Consider the following 16,129-nt stretch of genomic DNA (forward strand, 5'->3'; position numbering starts at 1 on the left):
AAGAAGCCTATAAAGGTATAACTTCAGAAAGAAGAAAAATTGATAATCCAAAAGACACTGGGATATAAGAGGGAAAGGTTCACAAACAACCGGTGAACAGGCTGTTGGCCTGCGCCGCGCCCGGAGCTGCAGTCAGACCGACTGCCCCTTCCCTGCCCGGGCACCTGCCACCTGCTGCCGCCCAGACCAGCATGGACAGCCTGGGCCACCCCTACATCGTGACCGTGGGCTGCGTGGCAGGCGACAGGGAGTCCTATGATGTGTGCAAGGAACTCTTTGACCCCATCCTCGAGGACTGGCCCAGCGGCCACAAGCCCAGCGACGAGCACAAGGCCGGATGCCCGCAGCATCTGGCACAGCGACAATAAGACCTTCCTGATGTGGATCAATGAGGAAGACCACCTGTGGGTCATCTCCATGCAGAAAGGGGGGCAACACGAAGGAGGTGTTCCCTCGGTTCTGCAAAGGCCTCACCCAGATGGAAACACTTTTCAAGTCAAAGAATTACGAATTCATGTGGACCCCTCACCTGGGCCACGTCCTCACCTGCCCATCCTACCTGGGCACAGACCTGCAGGCAGGTGTGCACATCAAGCCGCCCCACCTGGGCAAGCATGAGAAGTTCCCGGAGGTGCTCAAGCGGCTGCGGCTTCAGAAACGAGGCACAGGTGGTGTGGACACAGCTGCTGTGGGGGGCCTCTTTGATGTCTTCAATGCAGACCGCCTGGGCTTCTCAGAGGTGGAGCTGGTACAGATGCTGGTGGATGGCGTGAAGCTGCTCATGGAGACGGACCAGCGGCTGGAGCAGGGCCAGGCCATCGATGACCTCGTGCCTGCCCAGAAGTGAGGCCCCAGCCCGCACCTGCCACCACCACCAGCCCCGCTGCTTCCTAACTTATTGCCCGGGCAGTGCCCACCATGCACCCCTCTGATGTTCGCTACTTGGCGGCTGAGCCCTTAGCCTCGCTGTAGAGACTTCTGTCGCCCTTGGTAGAGTTTATTTTTGTGATGGCTAAGATGCTGCTGATGATGAAATAAACTAGGGTTTCGGCCTGCAAAAAAAAAACAACTGGTGAACACATAGGTCAAACTAAAATATTTTCTACCACAATAACAAACGTTATATTATACAGAATTAAGAAAAAGACATCTTTAAAACACAAGTTCACAACAGCCTAGGTCCAAGCATTGGTCCTGAGTATTTCATGCAAAATGGGCTGCAGAATTAAAATAAATTCAAGTAGAAAAAAAAAAAATAGTCATGATATATCCCGCAATGCAAGTAAAAGTTAAAACACCTGTCTTAGAAACAAACAAACAAGACTGTCCCTTGAGACACACCTAACTTTCACAGATGTGTTTTCTTCATTTCATATTCTCGAGAGTAAACTATACAGAATAGATTTTTCTTTTCATCCGCTCATTGCCGTTCATCAGTCTTGCTTCCCACCTTTCAGCGACCCTCACACTCTTCCCACAGATTGAGGAGAATGTTTCTCATGATGCCCTTTTCTACCTTTATGAATTACTTTTCTCTGCAAAGAAGATCATAGGTCCTACAAACACAATGTCTCATTCCAGCTGGAGCAGACCCTGCAGTGAAGTATCAGTTTTATCTTCCAGGTCAGCAGGATAAATATGAATAGAACAAGCTGTGTATTGTCTGCACAATATTGCTAGCTAGCTTTGCATTGCCAAAATTATTCTATCCAAAATAGCTTTCTTGGATGTCTTTGTCTTATCGCCAGTTACTGAATATTCCACACCAAAATTGAAAATGGCATAATTAAAAATGATTTAACGACAGAAAACACTCTATATACATATTTACATGGGTTAAATAGTATTGCAAATCACAAAACAATCCCTCATTACTTTCATCTGTAGCATAAGTTTAAAAAAGGGGGGGTTGGTCGTCCTCCCCATTGTTTTCTTTGTAGCCTCACATTGTAATTATTTGGATAAAAACAGAATCCAAGATGTAAATAAGTTTGTCAATTACACGTGCATAATTTTAAATTACCAGTAAGATTCCTGAGTAAAACAGTATTCACATGGCTTTATTTATCTTTTTTTTTTTTCCAAATATTATGAAGGTTTGGGACATGAGGAAATAATTATTTAAATTCTTCTGGGAATCAGAATTGGTAGCTTATAAGTTTTAACTCAGTCCACAATCAACAACAACAACAACAAAAAATGTAGCTTAACCAAGTAAATGCTGAGCCTACAAAGGTAATGATTTTCAAAGCAGCTAGGAAAACCAGTCATTGGAATGAAGATTAAGAATTTTTTCCCTGGAGAGGGTCCCTGGTGTGCTATGATCAAATCACTCCCTGCCACATTTGCACAACTCAGGAAGCACTACTGCCTCCTGAAGCCTAGGAGAGAAGGGACTCCAAGGACTTCACCCTGTGTGATTTGTGTTGCCCAGAGGTCAGAAGGTGAATCAGGAAGTTAAAGGGCAAAAAGGATGTATGGTGAAAACTCCGTGGCCATGGACTTAGCCTAGAACTTGTTGAGGTAAATACTAGGTGAGTGTTTCTCATAGACTAGATATTTTATCACGTAGGAGGAGAAAGAGTCAGTTGGGAGTCAACGTGACTTCTGTTTAAGAGTATTATCGGGGTACATGATAAGAATTAAGAATAGGGACGCCCGGGTGGCTCAGCGGTTTGACGCCGCCTTTAGCCCAGGGCATGATCCTGGACACCCCGGATCAAGTCCCACATCAGGCTCCCTGCATGGGGCCTATTTCTCCCTCTGCCCCTGTCTTAGCCTGTCTCTCTCTGTGTCTCTCATGAATAAATAAATAAAATCTTAAAAAAAAAAAAAAAAGAATAAAAGTCTTTCTGCAGTGGGGGAGGAGCTCCTAAAAAACCCAGAATCTAACAGGGAGTAAGACTCAGGGGAGGGGTACCCGTTGCCCATATGGGGGTAGAGAGTCCAAGCAGGGGATCCCCAGAGACAGCAGGAGAACTTCGACTACACTACTAACTAGTGAAAACCAGCTAGAACAATCTGCCAGATGTAGAGAACACAAAGTCATCTCACAGCAGTGCCAGTTCAAGGAAGAATGTTGTCTAATACTCTCCCCCTTCCCTCTCCCTCTCTGTTGTCCACCTTAGGAGGTTTCGGGACAAAGTGAATGGAAAAGAGAACAGTGCCTGGCTATTCCTAGTCCCAGGCAATAGGCAATCTACCCGGAGCAATCCGGTATGTCACAATGGAGATTTAAATCAAATTCATAGTTATGATAATTATCAAGGACTGGGCTTTAATGATCAATTTCAATTTCAATCTCATATTCCATTTTGCGATTTAAAGTTAACCACAAGGCACCTCAAAGGTACAAAGAAGAATCACAGAACCCACCTAAATTTTTACTTAGCGGCAAAAGAATCCCTCCTCTCATTTAATAATGTTATAGGGATAGTAGGGGCAAGTAATAAACAGGGATATTAAAAAAAATCTTACAAGTCATGTCTGATTAGCATTTGGATGCCATTTGTATAAATGAATCATCTTTTCTTCCAAAGAAGGATAGGATGTATTTCAAACATTAGATCAACTTAGATTGAAACTGAAATGGGAAGGAAAACACTCATAGTTTTCTTTTCTTTCTCTCTTTTTTTATTTTTATTTTTTTTATGGTGCTCTCTCAGTATCACCATCTGGCATTTTTCCTGTGACAATTACTGGAGAAACAAGTGGCTCTTATCCCAGCAGTCAATGAAACACACAATAGATATTTAGAAGAAAGAGAATCGCCAATCACATGCAACACAGATGTCAGAAATGTAAAAGGGTTGGATAGAGTCTTCTTTTTTCTCAAAGTTTCACAAGGCAAACAACATATTTTGATCACCACCTACTTTTGAATACAGTGATTAATCTAAAGCAGATCTCTATGCCTCGGTGCTATTGACCTTCGGGGCTAGATAATACTTTGTGGTAGGGGCCACGTGCATTGTAGGATGGTTAGCAGTACCCCTGGCCTTTATCCATTACATTCTGGCACCTCTGTCTCGTTTCAACAACTGAAAATATCTCCAGACATTGTCAAATATCTCCCAGGCAGTGGAAGTATCCCGCTCCCCCACTGGTGAGTGAGAACCATTGGTGTAAAAACCAGCTTGCATGCACAAATTTTGGGTTGTAACCTATTTCTAACATACTTTATTATCACTAAACATTGAAAAATATCCATAGTACTCAAACACAAAATGCTATCTCTTCATAAATCCCAAATGGTAAGAATGGATATATTAGAACAGTGTTGAAAATTAGCAAATTTTGTTCCCCCAAATCTACCAGAACTCTTTGAAGGCACAAGTCTTTCTGCTACTATTAAAAATGTGTCATGAGGGATCCCTGGATGGCGCAGAGGTTTAGCGCCTGCCTTTGGCCCAAGTCGCGATCCTGGAGACCCGGGATCGAATCCCACTCGGGCTCCCGGTGCATGGAGCCTGTTTCTCCCTCTGCCTATGTCTCTGCCTCTCTCTCTCTCTCTCTATTTATGATAGTCACAGAAATAAATAAAAATTTTTAAAAAAATGTGTCATGAAATTCGGAAAATACAGAATTACTTTTGTAAATTAATTTTTAATTGAAAATCTGATAAAACTTTATCTCAGCTTTGAGTCTCTAATATCACCCAAGAGCAGGAAAGTGTTGCTAATCCTAGTACAAATTTCTCAGGATAAAGCCCATTTTACCCCCAGATTACGTGAATGTCACCATAAAGGACATAGTTTTCCAGTTGCATTGTACTGGAATTCTTTTATATGCAGCCATAACAAAATAATCTCTTATGATAATCTGTTATTTTATTGCTTCATAAAAAATATTTTAGTTTCCTAAATATTGAAGATCCCAGTCATGGTATATAGAGAAAGTATCTTGAAGATACTTTGGTTCAAACTGAGTTTTCATTACTTTTTAGCAATATCCAGATGTTACATATTTTGTAATACATTAAACATCATTAAAAATTTTTTTTAACCTTTAAAAATAATGTAGTCTCACAGGAGATAGACCAAGATGGCAGCATAGGAAAACCATGAACTCACTTCCTTCCATGGAAACGCCACATCTATAGCTACAAAAGTAACTCCCCCTGAAAAAGAACAGAATCACTCTCTAAACAGCTTCTTCCACAGCAGGGGATAAAAGGAGGCACACTGAGATGGCAGGAGAGGCAGAGACAAGGTCTCACCAAAACTTCCAACCCTACTGCAGTGACCTACAACAACAGGGAAGGATATCACTTCTTCCTGAGAAGTGAGGCATTTGTGCCCCATGTCAGGCTCTCCAGCCCTTGGGACATGTATCAGAGACACAAGGCCCTAAAAATGTCCGGCTTTGAAAACCAATGAGGCTTATAGCCAAGGGATCTGGGGTCTGTGGGGATCTGAGATACTTCTGAGAAGCTCACATGCAGATGCAGTCGTCCTGGGATGCAGCCCAAAGTCAGTTTCACTTACGGACAGTCATCCATGATGTGGAAGCAAATGATCCTCCTTGTGACGTAGCGTCAGTAGCCTAACACTTCATCACAATTCCTGTGTCACTCGCCTCCCTTCATCTTATGGTATAGACATTTTACCATCTCAAACCATCACAAGGAGAGTGAGTATAGCACAATAAGATACTGAGAGAAACAGATGACATTCACATAACTTATACTGTAGTAAATAGTTAAATATTTCATCTCTTACTGTGCCTAACTTATAAATTAAACCTTATCATAGGTATGTCTATAAAGGAAAAAATATATATATAGTTTTCAGGCATCTACTGGGGGCCTTGGGATATATCTCCCACAGATGGAGAGGCACTACTACCCAGGCTATTCATATATGAAACTCATGGTCATCACAAGGCAAAACCCTATAGAACATACACAGAAGAAAATGAGAAATAAATCTAAATATGACACTAAAGAAACCACAAGGGAAGAAAGCAAGGGAAGACGAAAGGAACTGAGAACTACAGAAATAGCCAGAAAGCAATCGACAAAGTGGCAGTACGTAACTACCTATCAATAATTTCTTTGCACCTAAATGGACTAAATTCTCCAAAACGCAGAGAGCAACTAAATAGGTAAAAAGTCAAGACTCACCTATCTATCCCCTCTAAGAGACTCACCTCAGATATAAGGATACACACAGACTCAAAGTGACAGGAAAGGAAAAGATATTTCATACAAATGAAAAACAAAAAGAAAGGTAGGATAGATGCCTGACAAATAGACTTTAAAACAAAGACTAGAGGGAGGGGGCAAGATGTCGGAAGAGTAGGGTCTCCAGGTCACCTGTCCCCACCCACTTACCTAGGTAACTGTCAAATCATCCTGAAAACCTACAAATTCGGCCTGAGATTTAAAGAGAGAACAGCTGGAATGATAGAGTGAGAAAAGTTCGCACTTCTATGAAGGTAGGAAGATGGAAAGAAAAAAAAAAGAGAGAGAGAAATAAAAAGCCTCCAAGGGGGAGGGGCCCTGCGAGGAGCCGAGCTAAGGCCCTGTGGCGAGTGCGCCCAGGACGGGGGAGGGCCCAGGCCCGGAGGAGCAGGAGCTGCACCAACCTTCCCGGACAGAAAGGCGCTGGCAGGGAGCTCGGGCAGGACCCCAGGAGGGCAGGGATGCCCGAAGGCTCCCGGGGGCACTAACAGACAACTGTGCCCCCGGCCGAGCTCCCTAAAGGGCTGCAGCGCTCGCCCCGTGGGGCCGGGAGCAGCTCGGAGGCCGCTCAGGGAGGACGGGGCTGCTGGAGGGGATGCGCGGCCGGGGAGCGATTGCAGAAGCGCAGGCCCCGGAGCCCAGGGCACCGAGGGACACAGCCCAGGATCCGGCGCTCCCCTCGGGACAGGCAGAGGCCAGGAGGACACAGGACAGCCAGGATGCTCCTACTGCCGGGTGGCCCCGAGCTCTGCAGATAAACCCAACCCTGGAGCATCCAGGCCCTTGCAGACTGAGACTCCATAGTTACTTCAGGAGCTGAATCCAGGGCTCCAGAGCTGGCCACCACCACTGTTGTAGTTCTTCCTGGGGCCTCAAAGGATAAACAACCCCCACTGGGCTTCACAGTGGCCTCACCAGATAAACAGGATAAACAGCTCCCCCTGAGCCCTGCACCAAGCAGGAGGCTGAGCAGCTCTCCCAAGTGCTCACACCTAAGAATCAGCACAGCAGGCCCCTCCCCCAGAAGATCAGCTAGAAGGTCAGGGGAAAAACAAATTATTGACCAAGCACCACTGGAAAGTTCCAGGGGAAGTCGAGGGATTTACAGTATATAGAATCAGAGGATACCTCCCTTGTTTTTTGTTTTCTGTTTGTTTCCCTCCCCACCTTTTTTCCTTCTTCTTTTTCTTTTTCTTTTCTTCTTTCTCCTTTTCCCATTACAACTTGTTGCTGGCCACTATGCACTGAGCAAACTGACTAGAAGGAAAAACTCACCTCAAAACAAAGAATCAGAAACAGTCCTCTCTCCCACAGAGTTACAAAATTTCGAATACAACTCAATGTCAGAAACCAATTCAGAAGCACAATTATAAAGCTAATGGTGGCTCTAGAAAAAAGCATAAAGGATTCAAGAGACTTCATGACTGCAGAATTTAGAGCTAATCAGGCCGAAATTAAAAACCAATGAAATGAGATGCAATCCAAACTGGATGTCCTAAGGATGAGTGTTAACAAGGTAGAAGAATGAGTGAGTGACATAGAAGACAAGTGATGGCAAAGAGGGAAACTGAGGAAAAAAGAGAAAAACAAAAGATCGTGAGGATAAATTAAGGGAAATAAATGACAGCCTCAGGAAGAAAAATCTACATTTAATTGAGGTTCCTGAGGGTGCCAAATGGAACAGAGGTCCAGAATATGTATTTGAACAAATCATAGCCAAAAACTTTCCTAATCTGGGAAGGGAAACAGGCACTCAGATCTACAAAATGCAGAGATCGCCCCCCTAAAATCAATAAGAACTGTTCAACACCTCAACATTTAATAGTGAAGCTTGCAAATTCCAAAGATAAAGAGAAGATCCTTAAAGCACCGAGAGACAAGAAATCTCTAACTTTTATGGGGAGAAATATTACATTAACAGCAGACCTCTCCACAGAGACCTGGCAGGCCAGAAAAGGATGGCAGGATGTAGTCAGGGTCCTAAATGAGAAGAACCTGCAGCCAACAATACTTTATCCAGCAAGGCTCTCATTCAGAATAGAAGGAGAGATAAAGAGCTTCCAAGATAGGCAGAAACTGAAAAAAATATGTGACCACCAAACCGGCTCTGCCAGAAATATTAAGGGGGACCCTGTAAAAGAAAGAGGAAGTCCAAGGGAACAATCCACAAAAACAGGGACTGAATAGGTATCATGATGACACTAAATCCATATCTTTCAATAGTTACTCTGAACGTGAATGGGCTTAATGACCCCATCAGAAGGTGCAGGGTTTCAGACTGGATAAAAAAGCAAGACTCATCTATTTGCTGTCTTCAAGAGACTCATTTTAGACATAAGGACACCTACAGCCTGAAAAAAAAAGGTTGGAGAACCATGTACCTTTCAAATCATCCCCAAAAGAAAGCAGGGGTAGCCATCCTTATATCAGATAAACTAAAGTTTATTCTGGAGACTGTAGTGAGAGATGAAAAGGGACACTATATCATACTTAAAGGATCTATCCAACAAGAGGACTTAACAATCATCAATATATATGCCCCGAATGTGGGAGCTGCCAAGTATATCAATCAATTAATAACCAAAGTTAAGACATCAATGCCATTTACAATTGCACCCAAAAGCATAAAATACCTAGAAATCAACCTAACCAAAGAGGTAAAGGATCTATACCCTAAAAACTACAGACCACTTCCGAAACAAATTGAGCAAGACACAAAGAGATGGAACAATATTCCATGCTCATGGATTGGCAGAATTAATATTGTGAAAATGTCAATGTTACCCAGGGAAATTTACACGCTTAATGCAATCCCTATCAAAATACCATGGACTTTCTTCAGAGAGTTGAAACAAATCCTCTTAAGATTTGTGTGGAATCAGAAAACACCCCGAATAGCCAGGGGAATATTGAAAAAGAAAACCATAGCAGGGGGCATCACAATGCCAGATTTCAGGTTGTACTACAAAGCTGTGGTCATCAAGACAGTGTGGTCCTGGCACAAAAACAGACACACAGATCAATGGAACAGAATAGAGAACCCAGAAGTGGACCCCGAACTCTATGGTCAACTAATATTCGACAAAGGATGAAAGACTATCCACTGGAAAAAAGATGGTCTCTTCAATAAATGGTGCTGGGAACACTGGACATCCACATGCAGAAGAAGGAAACTAGACCACTCTCTTACACCAGACACAAAGAAAAACTCAAAATGGGTGAAAGATCTAAATGTGAGACCACATTCCATCAAAATCCTAGAGGAGAACACAGGCACCACCCTTTTTGACTTGGCCACAGTAACTTCTTGCAAGATACATCCATGAAGGCAAGAGAAACAAAAGCAAAAATGAACTATTGGGACTTAATCAAGATGTAAAGCTTCTGCACAGCAAAGAAAACCATCAACAAAACTAAAAGGCAACCTAGGGAATGGGAGAAGATGTTTGCAAATGACCTATCAGATAAAGGCTCTTATCCAAAATCTACAAAGGACTTATCAAACTCAACACCCAAAAACCAAATAATCCATTTAAGAAATGGGCCGATGACAGAATAGACGTTCTTCCCAAGAAGACCTACAAATGGCGAACAGGCACATGGGAATACTCAACATCACACGTCATCAGGGAAAAACAAACCAAAATCATGATGAAATCCCTTCTCACACCTGTCAGAATGTCTAAAATTAACAACACAGAAAACAACAGATGTTGGCAAGGTTACAGAGAAAGGGGAACCCTCTCATACTCTTGGGGGTCTGCAAACTGGTGCAACCACTCTGGAAAACACTGTGTGCACAGGCCATTGTCTGCAGGGAAGGGGGGGGGGCGCGTCTGCAGCCCCGAGCGCTGCCCCTGCACCTTCCTCCATGAGTGGGTCAGGGAGGGGGTCCCAGGGAGTGAGGTCACATCCGTGTCACAGAGCCCAACAATACTTTGAACCCCCGTAACCAGGCACCCGCATCCAGTGCAGCCCCAGCTCAGGCTCACTTGGCTGGAGACATCTGCTACTGGAGGATGTTCTCTTGCTGCCTTCTCACCTCTGGGGGCTCTGGCTCCCAGGAACCCCAGGGGTGCGGCTTGTTCCAATGCTGTAGGCATTGGCTCCAGAATAAATACCAACGCATCCGGGCCTTTATCAGGAGGCGCCTTCCGGTAACACAGCGCAGGCCAGGGCAGGCCCCCTGTGCCACCATCCTGGGAGCCCCATCCCCTCCTCCTCAGTTTCAGGGAACCAAGGATGTGTGAGCAGGTCCCATGCAGGCTGGGGGACCATGCAGGGCAGCTGGTTCCCTGGGGATCCCTTCAGGGTCACCCTCATGTCATGGTGGGCAGGGGGCAAACAGGGTTCCTGAGGTCCTCTACCCGCCCCGGAGTCACCCCAAGGCCCTGCAGCCGCATCCCTTTGGTCTCCCCGGGGGCGGTGGGTGCCGCCTGCACTGTGGGGTGTCTGGGTGGAGGCAGCTGGGGGTGCGGCCCAGCCGAGGGGCCAGACCGGGTGCTGAGGCCTCCTGCCTGGCTGCCGGGCACTGTCTCCACAGAGCTCCACCCGGGTCGTGGGGTGCGAGCGGGACGAAGGGGTCGTCTGCCCCACCGCCTCCAGGAGCAGGGAGGTGCCCTGCGCAGCTAACGGAGGCCAGCGCGGGCTCAGGGTGAGTGCAGGGGCTGGGCCCCCCAACACCCGGGCCCTGATGCGGCAGGAAGGACCCCGGTTCCCAGAAGCCAGCCTGCTACCCCCTGGGCCCCCCGACACTCCTGCTCCCACATGAGTCTGGATCCCCCCCTCCCCACACCTGCCCCCATGGCCCTGCCCCTGCCTGGGCCAGATGCAGAGTCCCTGCGCACAGATGTGTGGGAACATCAGAATAGAGCCCTCAGGGGAGGCCTGGTCGCCCGGGGGTTAGCGCCTGCCTTCCCCCAGGCCTGATCTCCGAGGCCCGGGATCGAGCCCCGCCTGGGCTCCCTGCACGGGCTGCTTCTCCCTCCGTCTGTGTGGCTGCCTCTCTCGGTCTCTCTCTCTGTGTCTCTGGAGGTCCTTGTACTGATCCAAATATTTTGAACATTTATCCTCTGAGATTGTTTCTCTATTGCATAGTTGGTCCTGTTTGTGTAAGAGACAGGCAGGGAGCTTGAGCGGGAGAGGGAGCCCCAGCTCCTCAAGCCCACGGGGCCCCAGCGCAGGGCCTGCCGGGGCGGGATCCCAGGCCTCCGGGCGGCTCCCTGCAGGCTGCACGTCCCCTCTGTCCCACCTCAGGGTGCAGGGGCCGCGGCCGGGCAGGGGCATCGGATCGTCCTGACCAAGCTCACCCGGACGGAGCTGCTGGAGCACAAAGTCCAACAACTGCTGCTCGCCTTGCAGCGCAGGGACGTCATCTATGTCCACAGCTTCCTGGAAGATTACCATCAATTCGCCACCACGGACGAGGTGCTGGACCTGCTGTTCACCGAGTGAGCACCTGCCCCTCCGCAGCCCAGGGCTGGGCCACCTGCTGCTGGGGAGGCTGGGGATGGTGTGAGCTTCCCGGCCTCGGGCTGCTCCCCCGCCTGGAGCAGGGTCCCCCAGGGCCTAGCGGGGTCCTGGAGGGCAGCCCCGGGGCCTGGCCTGTGGCGGGTCGGCCAGAGGGGCTGTGCCTGTGCTCAGCAGCCGTCCTCCTCCCCGTGACCAGGCCTGTGCCTCCTCCCCGCCCCCCCCATCACCAGGGTCCTGAGCGGCCTGTTTCCCCATTGAAAGGGAGGTTTGAGAGTCCATCGGGGGTCTGTGTCCTGGGGCAGCCAGACAGGGGGACCCCGGGACCCCCCAAGCCCACTAGGATATTGGCCATGGGCCTGGCCAGAGCCCTTTCATGCTCAAGCCTTCAGGAGGCCCCAGCAGGTGCGGGCGCTTCTCCGGGAGCTGCCTGTGGCCCAACACACAGAGCTGACGGCCCCCAGGGCTCCGGCCTAGTCGGGGTCACAGGGTGACAGCCCCCATGATGAGATGTCGCGTACCCATCACGATTCATGGGATGCCCCCGCCCTCCTCTAGATATGGGTACATCGTAGCTGCGTGTGGTGATAACGACTCAGTCCTGCAGTGCTGGAAACTGTGAGTGACTCCGGCTCCTGCAGGAGGGCCTTCCTTCTCCAGGAGGGCAGTGAGGGGGCTGTGGGGCGGGGTGGCTGCACCCTCACCCCACACATCTGCAATTCCCGTGACAGGGTAAAGGTCTAAGGCCCCTTCAGGAAAAGAGCGAAGTAGAGTGGTGGATGGGGTGCGGGCTTGGTGGGAGGCACTGGGACCCCTAAGGAGACCTTCTCCATGCCCCCCCAACCCTCTCTCTGCCCCACACCTGGGGCCCAGAGCAGAGGGGGTGGGGAGCATCGCACTCCCCAATCTGGTGGCACCTGGACCCGGGGGCACAGCAGGTGCTCAGGAGGGCCGGTGAGGGCTCCCGGACCAGGCAGCCCCCGCCTCGTGGGAGATGGGAGATTAGAGTCAGTGGAAGGACAACCCCGGGGGCCCCTCGGGAGGGCGGCAGCCCAGAGCCACAGGAGGGAAGGTGGCAGTCCCAGGCGGCTCCTGGCAAGGCCTGGCAGGACACAGAGCCCGAGCCCTCCTGCCTTGGAGCTTCCCAGAGCGACAGTGTGTGCAGTGAGGGCAATGACAGGCCAGACGCCCCCCGTCCCCAGACACCTGCCGGTGGACTCAAGGGGCAGGTGGGCTTGGACCAGGCTGAGGAGGGAGCCCCGCTTCCCCAGGAGAGACGCTGATGGTCACCCCACTGGGCCTGGGCTCCTAGTACAGAGGCTGCATCCCAGCCCCTCCTCGGGCAGCAGGCCTGTGGCAAGCAGGACCGCCAGGTGGCAGGGGCACGAAGAGCAGGACTGGCCTCTGACACCCCGCGTGGGAGGCCAGGGTCCCGGGTCCTGCAGGGCTTCCCCGGGACACCTGCATGTGACGGAGCCCTGTCTTCTGACGCCTGTGCCCGCCTGTCCCTCCCCAGGGCCATCTCCTGCATGATGGAAATATGGCTGGATTATTATCGGGACGACTTTTGTCAGCTCCCAGCATTTCCCTCCCTTAGGAAACTTCTACAATTCCTAAGTCAGCACATGCCAGGCTCAGACGTGGAAGTCCGGGCCCGGCGTTACCTCAGGCAATTCAGACGCCTCCATGCAGCGGAGCGAGAGGCTGGGGGTGAGGAGGCCTGGGGGTGGCCGAGCTGGGGACAGGTGGGGCCCCCAGATCCAGCCTCCGTGCAGCTGGGCCAGGAGCAGGGGTGGGCTCACACCCTACCCCATGGGCTGCAGCCTGGGGACACCTCCCAGGGCTCTTGCCCTCACACACCGGGAGTGGTGGGAAGAGTGGCCTTGACTTGGGAGGGTCGTGGACAGTCCGTCCTGGTGGTGATACTTTGTCTTCTTGGATCTACAGCTTCGGCCCGAGGAAAACACCGTGAACCTGCTCTGGAGCGCGCCCCAGCTCGGACCGTGGGGCCTGCTGCCCCGTCGGGGCCTGAAGGGATCGAGGCCATCCTGGATGCTGGGGCTGAGGGCTCGGCCCGCACTGAGGCGCCTGCTGGGGAGGCGAAGCCCCTGCAGATAGTGGTCACTGCTCTAGTTCATTGCTCTGCCCTGCAGAAGCCCCCTGGAGGCAGAGCCCTGGAGGAGGAGGAGGCGCCAACCCCTGCTCTCGAGGTCATGGATGTGCCCGAGCCACCTCCTAACTTGATGGAGCAACCAGCCTCAGTGCCGGAGAAACCCGTTGAACCACCCAAAGAGTCCGCCCCAGCTCCAACCGTGGAGCCTGGGGAAGGTTCAGGGTCTGAGGGGATAGTGGCTGCTGGAGATGAGGACTTGGTCAAGGCAGAGATGCTGGCTCCTGAGGTGAAGGTGGTGCACGTGTTGGTCGAACCTATGGTTCCCTGCTCCGATGAGGAGGAGCCCCCTGCACCCGTGGCCACCCCGGAGGAGTAGGCCCAGGTGCCTGCAATCGGGGTCCCTAGAGGGCCAGACCTGCCACCTGCCTCCGGAACAACCAGCTTGGACCCGTTAGCAGCCCCCTGACCACCTCTGGAGCCCGCCCCGGCTCCCACCACGGGGTCGTGATGGCTGCAGCCCAACAGAGGCTTGGCCCTCCCCCGTTATTTCACTGTTTCTATATTTTGAGTTTTTCTTTAACCTGTATAATAGCTTATAGAGTTTTATTGCAATAAAAGATAAGTTAACCTCACAAAAAATTGACTCTGATGCTTTTAAATTACACATCTTGGTACTTTAGGTCCATTCACAGTTTCGCAGGCCCGGAGCCCAGGGCACCGGGGGACAGAGCCGAGGATCCGGGGTTCCCCCGGGACAGGCAGAGGCCGGGAGGACACAGGACAGCCAGGTCACTCCTGCAGCCAGTCCCAGAGTTGTGCAGATCGTGCCCCTACCCCGGAGCACCCAGACCCCTGCGCACTGGGAGTTGCAGTAGTTACTGTGGGAGCTGACTCCAGGGCTGGACAGCTGGCCGCCGCCACTGTGGTTGTCCCTCCTGGTGTCACCCTGTACCTGGGCCTGAGCAGGGGCCTCACAGGATAAAGAATCCCACTGAACTGTAGACCTGGTAGAGGGCTGGGCAGCTCCCCCAGGTGCACACACCTGAGAATCAGCACAGCAGGCCCCTCCCCCAGAAGACCAGTTAGAAGGTCAGTTGGAAATGCAAGTTATTGACCAAGCACCATTGGAAAGTTCCAGGGGAAGTCGAGGGATTTACAGTATATAGAATCAGAGGATACTCCCTTTGTTCTTTCTTTCCTGTTTGTTTCTGTTGTTTCCCCACCCCCTTTTTTATTCTTTTTTACTTTGTTCTTTCTGTTTTTCTCCTTTTTCCAGTACAACATGTTGTTGGCCACTCTGCACTGAGCAAACTGACTAGAAGGAAAAACTCACCTCAAAACAAAGAATCAGAAACAGTCCTCTCTCCCACAGAGTTACAAAATTTCGAATACAATTCAATGTCAGAAAGCCAATTCACAAGCACAATCATAAAGCTACTGGTGGCTCTAGAAAAAAGCATAAAGGATTCAAGAGACTTCATGACTACAGATTTAGATCTAATCAGGCCGAAATTAAAAATCAATTAAATGAGATGCAATCCAAACTAGAGGTCTTGACGACGAGGGTTAACGAGGTAGAAGAATGAGTGAGTGACATAGAAGACAAGTGGATGGCAAGGATGGAAACTGAGGAAAAAAGAGAAAGACAATTAAAAGACCATGAGGATAGGTTAAGGGAAATAAATGACATCTCAGAAGGAAAAATCTACGTTTAATTGAGGTTCCCGAGAGCGCCAAAAGGGACAGAGGACCAGAAAGTGTATTTGAACAAATCATAGCTGAGAACTTCCCTAACTTGGGAAGAGAAACAGGCATTCAGATCCAGGAGATAGAGAGATTTCCCCCTAAAATCCATAAAAATTGTCAATACCTCGACATTTAATAGTGAAGCTTGCAAATTCCAAACTAAAGAGAAGATCCTTAAAGCAGCAAGAGAGAAGAAATCCCTGACTTTTATGGGGAGAAGCATTAGGACAACAGCAGACCTCTCCACAGAGACCTGGCAGGCGAGAAAGCGCCAGCAGGATGTAGTCAGGGTCCTAAATGAGAAGAACCTGCACCCAAGAATACTTTATCCAGCAAGGCTCTCATTCAGAATAGAAGGAGAGATGAAGAGCTTCCAAGATAGGCAGAAACTGAAAGAATATGTGACCACCAAGCCAGCTCTGCCAGAAATATTAAGGGGGACCCTGTAAAAGAAGGAGGAAGTCCAAGGGAATAATCCACAAAAACAGGGACTGAATAGGTATCATGATGACACTAAATCCATATCTTTCAATAGTTACTCTGAACGTGAAAGGCTTAATGACCCCATCAGAAGGCGCAGGGTTTCAGACTGGATAAAAAAGCAAGACCCATCTATT

The 16,129-nt window shown here is 49.5% G+C and overlaps 1 protein-coding gene and 1 pseudogene across 1 annotated transcript; both read left to right on the forward strand.

The window, feature by feature from the left end:
- The first annotated feature begins 258 nt into the window (after positions 1–258).
- LOC144284138 (creatine kinase B-type pseudogene) lies at positions 259–1,069 on the forward strand (annotated as a pseudogene).
- A 9,808-nt stretch (positions 1,070–10,877) lies between these two features.
- Positions 10,878–14,393, forward strand: LOC144284139 (uncharacterized). The gene is made up of 5 exons (XM_077848484.1): positions 10,878–10,907; positions 11,441–11,634; positions 12,212–12,271; positions 13,251–13,363; positions 13,601–14,393. Exons 1-5 carry the CDS (start codon positions 10,878–10,880, stop codon positions 14,140–14,142), a joined length of 939 nt encoding a protein of 312 aa, XP_077704610.1. The 3' UTR covers positions 14,143–14,393.
- Positions 14,394–16,129: the final 1,736 nt, after the last annotated feature.

This window comes from Canis aureus, chromosome 15 (assembly GCF_053574225.1).
Source record: "Canis aureus isolate CA01 chromosome 15, VMU_Caureus_v.1.0, whole genome shotgun sequence".
In the NCBI taxonomy this organism is placed as follows: domain Eukaryota; kingdom Metazoa; phylum Chordata; class Mammalia; order Carnivora; family Canidae; genus Canis; species Canis aureus.